This window comes from Oryctolagus cuniculus, chromosome 4 (assembly GCF_051225735.1).
Source record: "Oryctolagus cuniculus isolate XC-2025 breed Fujian yellow rabbit chromosome 4, ASM5122573v1, whole genome shotgun sequence".
In the NCBI taxonomy this organism is placed as follows: Eukaryota; Metazoa; Chordata; class Mammalia; order Lagomorpha; family Leporidae; genus Oryctolagus; species Oryctolagus cuniculus.
In genome coordinates, this window is record NC_142870.1 from 106,176,143 (window position 1) to 106,191,128 (window position 14,986).

Sequence of the window (14,986 nt, forward strand, 5' to 3'; positions counted from 1 at the left end):
ATATTTGTCTTAATCCTAAAAGCAATGAGAAGTGATTTGCAGGGTTTTAGCACACACTTATAGACTGTGCTGTATCTGAATCTTAAACAGAAAATCAGAAAGAGGAGATACTTCTAAGAAATATGGTAGTGAATATTTTACACAGAGGCCTGCATTATCTTCTCATCAGGCAAGAATACCTTTATTAGAAGGAAATTAGGTAATGGAAAAGGAGCTTATAATGTTTTATTCCATTCCTATTTGCAAATAAAATGGAAATTATCCCCAACAGAAAGGTATGATTCAAGAGTCCAGCTCTTCTGAAATTTTATAACTATTCTTAAAGTTTCTATCAAACATGTAGGAAAAGTGAAATTGATGTTGCCTGAGAATGAACATGCCAAGAATTAACATATCCTAACTGTAACTGAATTCATACAAAGAATATTCTGCAAGTTCTTTCTACTTGATAACTCACCAGCATCTGGGTCCGACATGCATGCCCATCTTCTCCATTCTCAAAACAGATTTACCTTCCAACACAAGGTTTGCTTTCAGAGATTTAAACCTTCTCTCCATCAGCAAACTCGAAATCTGGAAGTAACCTTTATTTCTTCTTTCTGGTCTAAAATTTCACCAATTTTCCAACAGAAATCCCATTTCTACAACTCATTCAATCCTCTCTATACTTGGTCTAGCCAATGGTCTCATTACTACCAATTTGAATTAGTAGAGTAGCCTCTTGGTTTGTTCCCTTCATCATCCAAGACTCTAGATCTTCCCAATCAATTTTATACTAAATAAATTTCTAAAGTTACAGAAATGAATGGGGGAAAGCTCAAAGAGAAAACAAAAATTAACCAACATAAATCAGTATCTACTAAGATGTGCACATATTGGGGGCCAGCATTGTGTCTCACTGGGTTAACCTATCACCTGCAATGCCAATTGTAGGAAATCCTACAGCAGAGTGCAGTATAGCTGCTTCACTTCCCATATACTTTCCTGCTAATGTCCTAACTGCTTTGGCCCTGACACCCAAATGGGATATCAGGATAGAGTTTTTGGCTCTTAGCTTTCACCTGACCCATCCCTGGCTATTGTGGCCCTTTGGGGAGTTAACCAGCAGATGGAAGATCTGCCCTCTCTGTCTCTGTCTCTCTCTCTGCCTTTCAAATAAATAAATCTTTCAAAAAATGTACACACATTTAATTCCTTCAAAGACTAAAACTGTAAACATTTTAAAGGAACAAGAATTTGAAAGCATGAAGTTTTATGTAGATCTGATGAACTGTGAGTTTTAAAATAGCTATAACAAGACAGATGAAAACTAAATATGGCTTAACACTAGTTTTGATGTTTTAGAAATTCAGGAGCAAAAATAAGATATTTCATATGCCAAATGGAAACAAGTCATTTAAAAGGTTTTTTTTTTTTCCAACTTCAGTGAAAATTATTGTTCCTTAAGCATGACTTTCATTGTTACATTGTTCTTTAAAGGTCTTTGCTGTCTACTTATTGTCATTCTTCCTTAAACTAAAAGTTCCAGCCTGAACAATAAGATCCTCCTGACTATTCCAAGTTTTCCTCTCAGTTCCACTGCTTTCCAAAATATACCTCTTTTCATTGTGAGTCTTGTCACTTCTGTGAAAAATAGTGACCTCATGTTCACATTTTGTTTTATTCCATGTAGTTAATTACTTAAAATTCAAATCATAATGAACTCATCTTAGAGAGGGAAAAACGCATGAGCATGGGTGAAACAGGGAAACTCCCCTAGAATAATATGTAACAGGAGCCAGCATTGTGGCATAGTGAGCTAAAGTCCTGCCTGCAGTGCCGGCATCTCACATGAGCGAAAGTTCATGTCTTGGCTTCTCCTCTTCTTATCCAGCTCTCTGCCATGGCCTGGGAAAGCTGTAGAAGATGGCCCAAGTACTTGGGCCCCTGCATACGCATGGGAGACCTGGAAGAGATTCCTGGCTCCTGGTTTGGATTTGCCCAGCTCTAGCAGTTGAGGCCATTTAGGAAGTGAATCAGCTGATGGGAGACATCTCTATCTCTCTATGTCTCTGTGTGTCACTCTACCTCTCAAATAAATAAAAAAAATCTTTTAAAAACATCGTATGCAACATATTTTAACACTATCAAAAAGCAGTATTATTGTGTATTTGGATCACAAAATAATAAGAGAGGTAGTTCTGTACTGCACAGAAAGATCTGACTGTGAAAATACCTTTGCTCTTCAGCAGTACTAAATTTATCTCCATAAGTGAGATGAAAAATGGAACCATTAGTTAGGAAGGTCCTATTTTCTGAGTGGGTGTTGGTGGAAATGAGCCTGTGAAAGCCCAGTTCCCTGATGCCATTGTCCCCGGGGGAGCTGGATTCTTGACAAGTATACGTTCCCCTCGGATGACATCTTGACAGTGTTTGGTCTCTTACATGCCCTACCCTACTAAACATTCTTGGTCCTCAGGAAGTAGTTTCACTCTCTCTGTGTCCTGTGTACTCTCCACATATCTTGATTCTCTCCTACCATGCAGGCTGGAGAGGGTCAGGGACACAGCTTGGTGCTCTTGCTCTCTCATTCTCCTTCTCTCTTACCTGAAAGAATAAATATCAAGACTATAGAAACAATTGTTACTGTGAAGGTTATGTGCATATGACATTAGAGTCGGAAGGAGATTCACTAAGTAACTATCACTCTCTCTTTTCACAGATGAGAAAACAAAACTAGAGTGGTTAAATTGCTTTTTGGCCAGCACCAATAGCCAGTCAAAAGCAGGGTGACATTCATCACTCAGTCTAATTACCTCCTTTAAAATATGTCATATAGCAGCAAGAAGCGAGTAGAGTAAGGGAAAGACTGGATGTGGGGTTATCTAATGCAACATGGATCTGTTTAAAACAAACCATAAATCAGTACATCTATGGTAATTATATTTCAACTACAAAGCCTTTAGTACACCCCTCAGCAACATTTTATTTAAATTTAATTAAAGTTAAATTCAAAATAAAAGGACATATTTATTGAAGTATCCTTAAAAGGAAAACACAACACAAAAAAATTACAAACCAGCCAATGGATTTCAAAGGACAAAAATTCCTACAGTTCAAATCAAATAAGTAATACCAGTTAAAAGGGATAGTTGTCTATTATTAAACTGAGCAGTATGTGGAATAAATAAAGCTTTGAAAAACTAATAATTAAACAGATTTAAAACTAGGACAAGAAGAACATGGGCTACAAAATGTGATTATATATACACAGAGGATTAGTAGTCACCATGACAAATAATAATAAAATTCTGTCACTTGCAGCAATAAGGGTGGGGCTAGAGGACAGTATATTAAGTGAACTGACACACTCAAAGACAAGTACCATATGATATCACTTATGTGGTAACTAAAAAGTTGGTCATAGCATAGCATAGCATAGCATTAGATGTTACCAGAGCTTGGGAAGAGTGTTGGGGGAGGATAGCAAGTGGACCATGAACAGGTACATGGATACAACTGAATAGGAGGAATAACTACGAAAATTCCAGAACACAGTAAGATAATTATAATTGACAACAGTTACTTGAATATTTCTAAATGAATTTTGAATGTTCCCAGTACAATGAAATGATAAATGACTGAGGTGATACATAAGCCAATTACCCCCATTTGATCATTACAAACTGTGTACAAGAATTGAAAGCTCACACTGTACCCTCAAATAAACACAATTACCATGTTGCAATTTAAAATCAAAATACATTTAAAAATTAAATCTAACATGTATTTGATATATTAAGAAGCCTAGATATTTAAAAGTAGCAATCAAAGGATATATGAATCTTTAAGTAATGCAATTTAATAGGAGAATAAAGAGTGACTAGATGAAAAAAAAAAAAAGGGGGAAACTAGGGCTAATGCTCATCCATATAGGTCAATGGAATACTGAGAATGTCACACATGTTAGGATATAACTATTGCCCAGAACCACTAGAGGGCTTATACTCCAGCATGGAAGATGCTTTGGTTTGGGTCCCTTTTCCAACAGCACTTACTGTAGCATGATTCAGAATTAAGACTTAAAATTTGGCATAGCAGAAGGCTCTTAGCACCCAGCCACAGTGGTTTATGCTGATATGCTTTCCAACTAAACAAGTTCTACTTTTAATATCAGTTCTGGATACTCACAAAGACATTCCCAAACCAAAAAGTCTGAAACTCTAAGCTACATTTCCCTAAATATAAATTAAAACTAATTGATTTAATCTACAAAGCATATATATATATATATATATATATATATGGATAATATTCTCTTTCATGTGTTAGCTGTATTTGCTTGGTCATGTTATTTTCATTCTATAAAGTCTCAACAGACAGTATGATATCACCTAAAAATACTGTTGTAATAACTAAAATTCTCTAGTCCAAGGCTTTGTAGTAGGCATAGACAAGTTAATTTTTTGTTTTACCCATCACCTCTCTTCTACTCATTGTCTCAAGCCAAATTGTCAGTGCATACACATACACACACATTTTACATTTGAAACTCCCTAACTACTAGAAGAAACCTGTGCTGCTAACTGTTACATGCTATCAGGTGCACTGAAATGAAGAAAAAAATAAATAAACAATTACAGATGTGGATGGAGGAGAAAGGACAAAATAAGCTGGTCTATACTATTTCTCTACATGCAAGGAAAGAGAGGCAAGATTGTGTGCACTGGAATAAGATAAAAGACATGAGTTAGTTCTGCACTCTACAGCAGCATTAAGTTTCATAGATACCCATGACCAATTAGATGCTACAAAAACAATCCAGGATTAACTTCATGAAGGTAAACCAGTCTGAAAGAAAGTAGAAACTCTGGGATAGTCAAACAGAGAACTTCAAATCTGAACCTGAGTCTGATGCTTAGTCTCTGTTGGGGGTGGGGGAGGGAGAGGGTGGAGTCTCCACAGGTTCTCTAAGGCACAGACTCAGGAAATTTGAGTTCCATTCTCAGTACACACCAGCTTCAAAAGCAAAGAGATAATTCAACTAAAAATTACAGTTGCCAGAGAGGATGCCACTTTCTTGGAGCAAAGCAACTAACAATCAGTAGGGAAGAAATGACATCTTAGTAGGGGGAATAGAGGCTGCTCTTGAATTCTACCAAATATTTAAAGAAGAACTAATTCCAATTCTTCTCAAACTATTCAAAACAACTGAAAGGAAGGAATCCTCCCAAATTCATTCTATGAGGCCAGAATTACCTATAATTACAAAACCAGAAAAAGATACAACAAAGAGAGAGCTATACATCAATATCTCTGATGGACATATAAGCAAAAATACTCAGCAAAGTTCTAGATAATCCAACAGAAGATCAGAAAGATCATTCACCCATCTCAAGTGAGATTTAATTCTGGTGGGCATGGATGTTTCAACATATGCAAATCAATAAATGTGATACACCATATTAACAAATTAAAGAGCAAAAGCCATATGAACATCTCAATAGACCTATGAAAGCATTTGATAAAATACAACATCTTTTCATAATAAAATCCTTAAACAAATTGGATATAGAAGGAGCATTCCTCAATACAATTAAGTCAATACATGACAAACCCACAGAGAACATCATACTGAATGGGGAAAAGTTGAAAGCCTTTCCACTAAGGTCTGGAACCAGACAAGAATGCCCACTTTCACCATTGTTATTCAATTTAGTTCTGGAAGTTTTAGCCAGAGCTATTAGGAAAGAAGAAGAAATCAAATAGATATAATTGGAAAGGAGGAAATTAAATTACCCCTATGTGCAGATGACATGATCCCATATATAGGGGAACCAAATGACTCCACTAAGAGATTACTGGAACTCATAAGAGATTTTGGTAAAGTTGTAGGCTAAAAATCAAAACACGGAAATCAGTAGCCTTTGTATACTTAGAGAATACCATGGCTGAGAAAGAACTTGTAACATCAGTACCATTTATAGTTGCCACAAAACAATTTAAAAACCTTTGAATAAACTGTATCAAGGATGTGAAAGATCTCTACAATTAATATTACAGAACATTAAAGAAAGAAATAGAAGAAGACACCGAAAGATGGAAAAATCTTCCATGTTCATGGATTGGAAGAATTAATATCATCAAAATGTGCATACTAATGAAAGCAATTCATACATTCAATGTGATCTCAATCCAAATACCAAGGATATTCTCAAATCTAGGAAAAAATAATGCTAAATGCATATGGAAACACAGGACAATCTAAATAGCTAAACCAATACTAAAGAACAAAAGTAAAGCCAAATGCATCACAATACCAGATTTCAAGACATACTATAGGACAATTAAAATCAAATAGTCTGGTATTGGATCAAAAATAGACATGTAAGCCAATGGAACAGAGCAGAAACCCCAGAAATCAAGCCATGCATGTATAACCAACTAATCTTTGAGAAGGGAGCTAACATCAATCCCTAGGGAAAGGGCAGTCTAAACAGATGATGCTGTGAAAATTGAATCACTGTATGCTGAAATATGAAACAAGATCTCTACCTTACATCTTATATAAAAATCAACTTAACAATGTATTAAGTATCTAAATCTATGTCCTGATACCATCAAATTACTAGTGGAGAATGCTGGGGTAACTCTGAAGACATTGGCATAAGCAAATGGAAGACTCCAAAAGCATAGGCAATCAAAGCCAAAATAGACACCTGGGATTATAGCACGCTGAGAAGCTTTTGTACTGCAAAAGAAATACTCACCAAAGTGAAGAGACAACTAACAGAATGAGAGAAAATATTTGCAAACTTTAAAATTGAGAAAAGATTAATATTCAGGATCCTTAAAAAGCTCAAGAAATTCAACAACAAAACAGATAATCCTTTTAAGAAATGGGCAAGCATCAAAACTGTGGCATAGCAGGTAAAGCCACCACCTGCAGTGCTGGCATCACATATGGGTGCTGGTTCAAGTCCCAGATGCTCTACTTCAATCCAGCTCCCTGCTAATGTGTCTGGGAAGACAGTAGAAGATCCCTGGGCCCGTGCATCCACATGGGAGACCCAGAACAAAATACAGGCTCCTGGCTTCAGATCAGCTCCACTCCGGCCATTGTGGCCATTTGGGGAGTGAACCAGTGGATGTAAGACTTCGCTTTCTCCTTGCCTCTCTGTAACTCTGCCTTTCAAATAAATAAATAAATCTTAAAAAAAGAATGGACAAAGGACTCGAGCAGGAATTTTTTTCTAAAGATAAAATACAAATGACAAACACATGAAAAAAATCCTGAGATCACTAGCCATCAGGGAAATGCAAATAAAAACCACAATGAGGTGTCACTTCACTCCAGTTAAAATGATTCTCATACAGAAATAAAAAAATAATAAATGCTGGTCATGATGTGGGGAAAAAGGTACCCTATTACACTGTGGGAATATAAACTCGGACAAACATTATAGAAGGCAGCATGGAGATTCCTCAGAAATCCGTTTATAGATCTACCATTGGACCCAGCCTTCCTACTCCTAGGAATTTACCCAAACAAAATTAAATCAATATACAAGAGTTTTTATACTCCTATGTTTATTGCAGCTCAATTCACATTAGCTAAGATATGGAATCAACCCAAATGTTCATCAGTTGATGAAAGGATAGAGAAAAATGTGTAAACACTATGGAGTACTTTAGTCATAAAAACAATGAAAACCTGTTTTCCACAACAAAATGGATACAACTGGAAACTATTTGCTTAGTGATATAAGCCAATCTCAAGAAGAAAAGTATCATATTTTTCTCTGATATGTGGTTGTTAATATAAACTACAAAAAAAGGTACAGGTGTGAGAAACATCTTGTGATTTGATTGTTGTCTGGAACTGTGACCTGTTTATTTTTCACTTGTTGAATATTATAGTGGTACATTAATCCTGTGATTATAAAGTTATGTTTTTGCAAAAATTAAAGAAAAAAAAGAAGGAAGGAGGGTGATTGAGGGAGAAAGATAATGAGGGAATAAAGTACAGCTATCTTCTTAGAGTTGTACTATGAAATATGTGAAATCTATTCTCTTTATATTAAAAAATTAAAAACAAAAATAATTAACAAAAATTACCTTTGAGAAAAAATTACAGTCCCCATATTCTGTGGTTAAAGTGTCCAAAATGATAATACAGTCCAAATTGAGTTATGATTTGAGCTCTGACTTTTAATTAGGAGAGTATATGAAAGAGATTGCTCATACAACTTCATATCTTGAAGCCTTCATTTATTCAGCTATAAAAAGGAAAGGACAGGGGCCGGCACCGTGGCTCCCTTGGTTAATCCTCTGCTTGCGGTGCCAGCATCCCATATGGGCGCCAGTTTTAGTCCTTGTTGCTCCTCTTCCAGTCCAGTTCTCTGCTGCGGCCCTGGAAGGCAGTGGAGGATGGCCCAAGTGCTTGGGCTCCTGCACCAGAAGAAGCACCTGGCTGTTGGCTTTGGATTGGTGCAGCACCGGCCGTAGCGGCCATTTGGGGAGTGAACCAACAGAAGGAAGACCTTTCTCTCTGTCTCTCTCTCTCACTGTCTATAACTCTACCTATTAAAAAAAAAAAAAAAGGAAAGGAAGAATCTTCTATTTATACTGTAAGTTCGGGTGGGATCAAATACAATGATGTTGGTGAAAGTCTTTTCCCATTGGCATTGAGCCTAACATAGCAGGGGGACAACTATTACAATGGACATGCTGATGATACCAAGGCCTGGCTGCATCATATATTCAGAACAAGAACATATGCATTAACATAAAGAAAAAGGTACACATACACCTTTTTCATGGTTTTTTTTTTTTTTTTTAATTAAAACATTCTTCTTCCTTATCTGCCTATTAAGAAAACAGGTTCTGGAATCCGAATTCCTGATTCTGCATTCTAGCTCCACCACTCTATTTGCTGTTAGTCTTCTGACTTCTTACTTAACCCTAGCCTCTGACTGAGCCTTTATCCCAGTTTCATAGGATTGGGTGTAATATTAAAAGTAGTCATAACTGTGTAGCCTTTAGAACAGAGTCTGATACAAATTAGGGATACAATATTAAGAACTTTTATAACATAGTAAATGAAAAACTAAAAAAAAAAGTTTACCTGACAATAGCGTGAAGATTTTTGTGGCATCTTTTAAAAAGCAAAGTTTCCAAATAAATTTAATAAAATTATTGTCTTTGTCAGTTACTACTTACTATTTAGGCACTATAAATTTAAAATAGATTACTAACAAAAGAGAAAGCAGAATGTCAGATCTGAGTTGACAACATCAGCAATATATAGAAAAACAGAACATTTAAAAGCAAAATGTCATAGTGATTTTTATTTCCTTTGTAATAATACTCTTTATGGAAAGAGCTGACAGATGAGGATAAACTAGTATTTTTAATACTTTATACAGTTAAAATGCCAATCATTTTTTGCAGAGAAGTAAGAATGACATTTCGGATAAAGTTATTCTTTAAAATTATTTGAATGCTTACATATTTTGCTAATAGCATTACTTGCCAACACTGAGTTTCTAACTCTATTTTCATGGATTGTTATAACGTTTAAAAGGAATGTATGTTCATCAGCACTATAGAACCAGTGGCCTGAGGATGGTCCTACTCACAGTGCTCAACTTAAAAATATCTATATTAGGGAACATGGCCACTGAAAGCTTACCTTCTATCCTTTGTATGAATTGTGTTTGGGAAACCCATGAGCAAAATTAAGGTATTTGATCTTCAAAATATAAGCATGCCATCTTAAAAGAGGCTTATCTCTCAAGTATTTAATGGTTGCTGGATTATAAGAATCAATATGGGATAAGAGGCTCCATGCTTTATTGATTTCTCTTTCCTCACACTTTCATTCTACCTTTTAAGCTTTTAAAATGCCTAAAATCATGCTACTTTTTGTGAGAATACAGAATAATGTTTATCAAAGGTAACATTCTTAATACTAACATTTAGCTACTAGCAGTTATGATTGCCTTTGAAGAAAAGTATCTTTACCAATATAAATGTTTTTCCACTTAGTCTTTAGTATTTCTGCAATGAAATCAATTTTCAAAAATATATGGATATCACACTTGATTTTGTGAAATATTATACATTTAGATAAACATCTTTGTCATGAATATCATAGAATATTTATTTTAATATAGAAAGCAAGAGACTGCTGCATCAAAATTTAAGGCAATAAAAATATGCAGTAGACTTCAGGCAAGAGATGTTTTTCCAAAATTTGCACATGAATCAATACTTGTAATTCTAAATACACTAAGAGAGGCTGCAATGTCAAGCACCCTGTGGTGAATTATTTGGATAAATAAACACATCTAATAAGGGGATAATTATCCTAATATCTATTTATTAAATTATAATTTCTACATATATTTCCTTAGTCACCTATTCTGACACATATTAAGAAACAGTATTTAATATAACTAGATCAGAATCTACTCACACAATTTTACACATGACAGTGGTGCTTGATTTATGACTGTGCATACTGTATATATTTTTACTCACACATGTATGTGCATATACACACATACATGACACAGGAGTTCACTTTTCTGTGATTCACCTAAAGATAGCTTTTCATTAGGAATGAATAATTTTCAACACTATTTTGTTGAAATATAAATTTGCTTCTCCAGCAGCAAAATTATTCTGGAAATTCTTTGTTTAGCAGAAGGGCAATGACAAATCTCATAAGATAAAAGCATCATAGAAAAGTCACAACAATTCAGCATTACATAAATAAGGCAGAATGAGAACTGAGTACATAGGGGTATTCAGAGAAATGTCAATGGATAAAATTCACTTCTAGAATAATTTCCCACATTGATTTCACTCCATATTGTGACATATCATTCAGAATTAATACCCACACAAAAATCAATAAAATGTTAGTTCTCTAGTCAGTGCTTCTCCAACATGTACATGCATAAGAAATACCTAGGGAGCTTATTAAAAATGACAATTGCTAAGCCCTGTACCTTTGAAATTGGTCAGGATAGAATTCAGCAATTTAACTATCAACAAGATCTATGGATCGTGCATCGATGAAAACTTGGGATGCAGACCCTTTTCCAATTTTTAGGATCTTGACTCTTTCCTATTTTAACTCTACTGGGGAGCAAAATGAAAAGCGCTATAGCTCTATATAAATATGCAAAATTGACTACATTGTGTACATTCTTAGCTATGACACACATCAGCTTGAAATGTTTGCATGACTACAAGCTCAATTCAACTGAAATCTTCTCTTTCAGAAAACAGTGTCCAGAAGAAGTAGCATGGCCAACTCCCAAATAAAGCTTTAGTTTGTAAGAATACTGTAAATGGATGATGTGTAACAGATAGACATATACATCTATATAGAAACACACACACATTATAATAGTAGCTCTCTTCCTGTGCTTCCATATTTAGAAATTTAGTCAAGAAATAACCTCTATCACAAAATGTTTCACACCACAATGGTTTAAAACTTATTTAATATTGACAATATTCTAAGGTTATTTGGGGTCTTAATATTACCAAGAAAATCTATCTTAATATCTTGCATAATCAAACTTCAGTGAAAGTTTGGTAGGAAGCAGGAACATAATTTTTAAAGAAACCAAAGAATCTAATGTGATGCAATTTAGAACATACTTTTAGGAAAATTAAGGAATGTAATATAAGGAAGATGTGAAAATTATCAGCACATATTCATGGATAATAATAAGCATCAAAGAATGAGAGAAATTTGCTCCCTAGAACATAATGAGACAGCAGAAGTAGAAAAATGCAAGAACCAGGATACAAGGGTGGTGGTACCATCTGTGGCCTGAGAAACAAAGGGTTCTTGGCATCCTCCAGAAAGCTGAGAGAAAGGACAGCTTTTGAACTATCACCATGGCAAGAAATAAAGCCTTTTGTTTTGTCTTCAGGCTATGGGCATCTATGTCTCCTTTTGGAGAAAGTGTATGCCTATTTTTGTGTATGTGAATGCCATATCTCACTGTGTTTTTATTTCTTTGTGCAAAAACTTGTGTGTATTTTTTTTTGACTAGTAAATCATGTTTAATTCTTCCTTTAAAGAGGTACATATCACTCACTTTGTTTTGTGTGTAAATGTGTTTGAATGTATGGGATTCTGCCTAATTATATCTCTCTGCTGTTTATTTGCTTGCCTTACTCTGATGTGTATCTCTGAGCAGATGTCTGCAGGATTTGTTTTTCCTTCTTCTATCTGTTGTAAATGTGTATGTGACTCCATTTGAGAGTCTCTTTTATTATGTTTCCAAATGTCCTTGAGTCTCCCTTTTTTTTTTCTGTTTCTGAATATATCTGACAGCCTTTGTCCCATTCTATCTGTATTTCCTTTTGATACATTCCAAATCATTCCATTGTATCAAAGTCTATAATGGCAAGTTCCTCTGGGTTTCTCTCCCTCTGCCTCTGCATGTGGGTATTTTTTGTGTCTCAGTGAGTACACTGCCTTCTGAATGTCTGTTGGGTGTGTGTTGTATGTGTATGTGTGTGTGTATGTGTGTGTATATCCAGTCAGTGAAAATACTTAAGGGAATTACCAAGTCCTTTATTGTTTTAGTTACAGTATTCCATGGAGAGATGCTAATATTAATCTTTCCTATCAATTCTAATATATTCCATGGACATTCAACTTTTTTTATTTTTTTTATTTTTTATTACTTTTCCTTAAAAATACTTAGGAGTGTGTCAATATTCAAAGTTAATCTTAGGAATAGCACCATAACCCCCCTCAAAAATCCATAAAAATTATTTTCTCCATAGCCCCCTTAGTTTTACTTCAGAATATGAGAAGCCACCATCATCAACCATACTTCTAGTCACTTTGACATTCAACTTTTATTCTGAAAATATTTATGCCATGATCTAAAAGGTCCTAAACCTTATTTCCTCAAGCAATAATGGGGATAAAAGCATCTTTAGAATTGGTATGACAATTGGCGCGGAGGGCCGAGCAGAGCCGCGGAACCGCTGCCAGGTCTGCTCTCGGTCCACGCTGCCCGCCTCGCCGCCCGCCCAGCGTCCGCTGCCACCATGGGAGTGCAGGTGGAGACCATCTCCCCCGGAGACGGGCGCACCTTCCCGAAGCGCGGCCAGACCTGCGTGGTGCACTACACCGGGATGCTTGAAGATGGAAAGAAATTCGATTCCTCCCGGGACAGGAACAAGCCCTTTAAGTTTATGCTAGGCAAGCAGGAGGTGATCCGAGGCTGGGAAGAAGGGGTTGCCCAGATGAGTGTGGGTCAGACAGCCAAACTGACCATCTCCCCAGACTATGCCTATGGTGCCACTGGGCACCCGGGCATCATCCCACCACATGCCACTCTCGTCTTCGATGTGGAGCTTCTAAAACTGGAATGACAGGAATGGCCTCCTCTCTTAGCTCCCTGTTCTTGGATCTGCCATGGAGGGTCTGGTGCTCCAGACACGTGCACATGAATCCATCCGGAGCTTTTCCTGCAGTTCCACAACGCCCTCTGCACAAACATCTGCCCGACTGAATGTGTTCTGTCACTCAGCTTTGCTTCTCACACCCCTACTCCTCTTCCCCTTCCCCTTGTATGTGTGATCACCTAAACCAAACGCCATAAACCTCAAGTGACTCGATTTATTCTGTTCTCGTTTTGGGGTGAAGATTCAGTTTCCATCTTGGGTCTAGGTTTCCAGTGAAGATGTGGTCAGGTGTTAACAGCACAAGTGATGGGTTCACTTTAGAACAGGAATTGGTGTTGGGGAAAAGGGTTTGCAAGAATCTTTATTTTATTTTTATTTTTTGGATGAGATTTGTGTCTATTATGTATTAAACAGTCTTGCTGCTGCACTGCAAAGCCACAGCAGAAGTGAGATGCTGCTGAGGGCTGAGAGGTCCTCGGGGTAGAGTAACAGCCCTGCCCAGACTGAAGTGGGGACGGGAGAGCCTTTGCCTCCACAGCCCCAGCCCAGCCTTCCCGGAACCCTCTGCCTCTGAAACTAGATCACTTCCCTGCAACGCTGGACACTACAGGTACCTGTCCCTGGGCCAGCAGGGACCACTGAAGCCTTCTTTGTGACCTGGCTTTTTCTTTTCCCCTCCATCCTGTGGTTTTTCTAGTGGATTTTCAGAACTTTTTTTTTTTTTTTTTGACAGGCAGAGTGGACAGTGAGACAGAGAGACAGAGAGAAAGGTCTTCCTTTGCCGTTGGTTCACCCTCCAATGGCCGCCGCGGCCGGCGCACCGTGCTGATCCGATGGCAGGAGCCAGGATCCAGGTGCTTTTCCTGGTCTCCCATGGGGTGCAGGGCCCAAGCACCTGGGCCATCCTCCACTGCACTCCCTGGCCACAGCAGAGAGCTGGCCTGGAAGAGGGGCAACCGGGACAGAATCCGGCGCCCCGACCGGGACTAGAACCCGGTGTGCCGGCGCCGCTAGGCAGAGGATTAGCCTAGTGAGCCGCGGCGCCGGCCGGATTTTCAGAACTTTTATAATCTCCTAACTATCCAAGACTCCCAACACTTCCTAAATTTTAAGAAACTTTTAATTGAAAGTTTAAATTGAAGGTGCTGTTTGTAGACCATCACCCAGCGAAAGCCCGGCCATCACGACACATCCTTGAGTGTTCTCTTGAAAGTGATGCTGGTCATCGCAGCTTCAGCATCTCCTGGTGTTTGATGCTTGGCTGTCTCCGCTGATCTCGGGTTTCCCGGCTCTGCCTCCCACCCCCTTCAGACCCCTCTGCTCTCCTGTGTAGTGATTTGGTGAGAGAAACTGTTGCTGCCCCCACTTCGCTCCAGTACCACATGAGTTTCGAGTTTTATTATTGAAATAAAGTGCTTTATGCTGGCTTTTCTCAAAAAAAAAAAAAAAAAGAATTGGTATGACAATTATAGATGTAAACTTCCTAGTACATTATCCGCACATCATCAATGTTCTAGTCATCTTATTACCTTTATCAATACATTTTTCTTTTTTT

General features: G+C 37.2%; 2 protein-coding genes across 11 annotated transcripts in view; one reads left to right on the top strand and one right to left on the bottom strand.

Moving 5' to 3' along the window:
- The window catches only part of NLGN1 (neuroligin 1), a 948,787-nt gene that overhangs the window by 519,718 nt on the left and 414,083 nt on the right, over positions 1-14,986 (bottom strand). The gene's annotated exons all lie outside the window — the stretch shown is intronic.
- LOC138849337 (peptidyl-prolyl cis-trans isomerase FKBP1A-like) lies at positions 12,977-13,789 on the top strand. The gene has a single exon (XM_089330925.1). It carries the CDS (start codon positions 13,072-13,074, stop codon positions 13,396-13,398), a length of 327 nt encoding a protein of 108 aa, XP_089187051.1. The 5' UTR covers positions 12,977-13,071; the 3' UTR covers positions 13,399-13,789.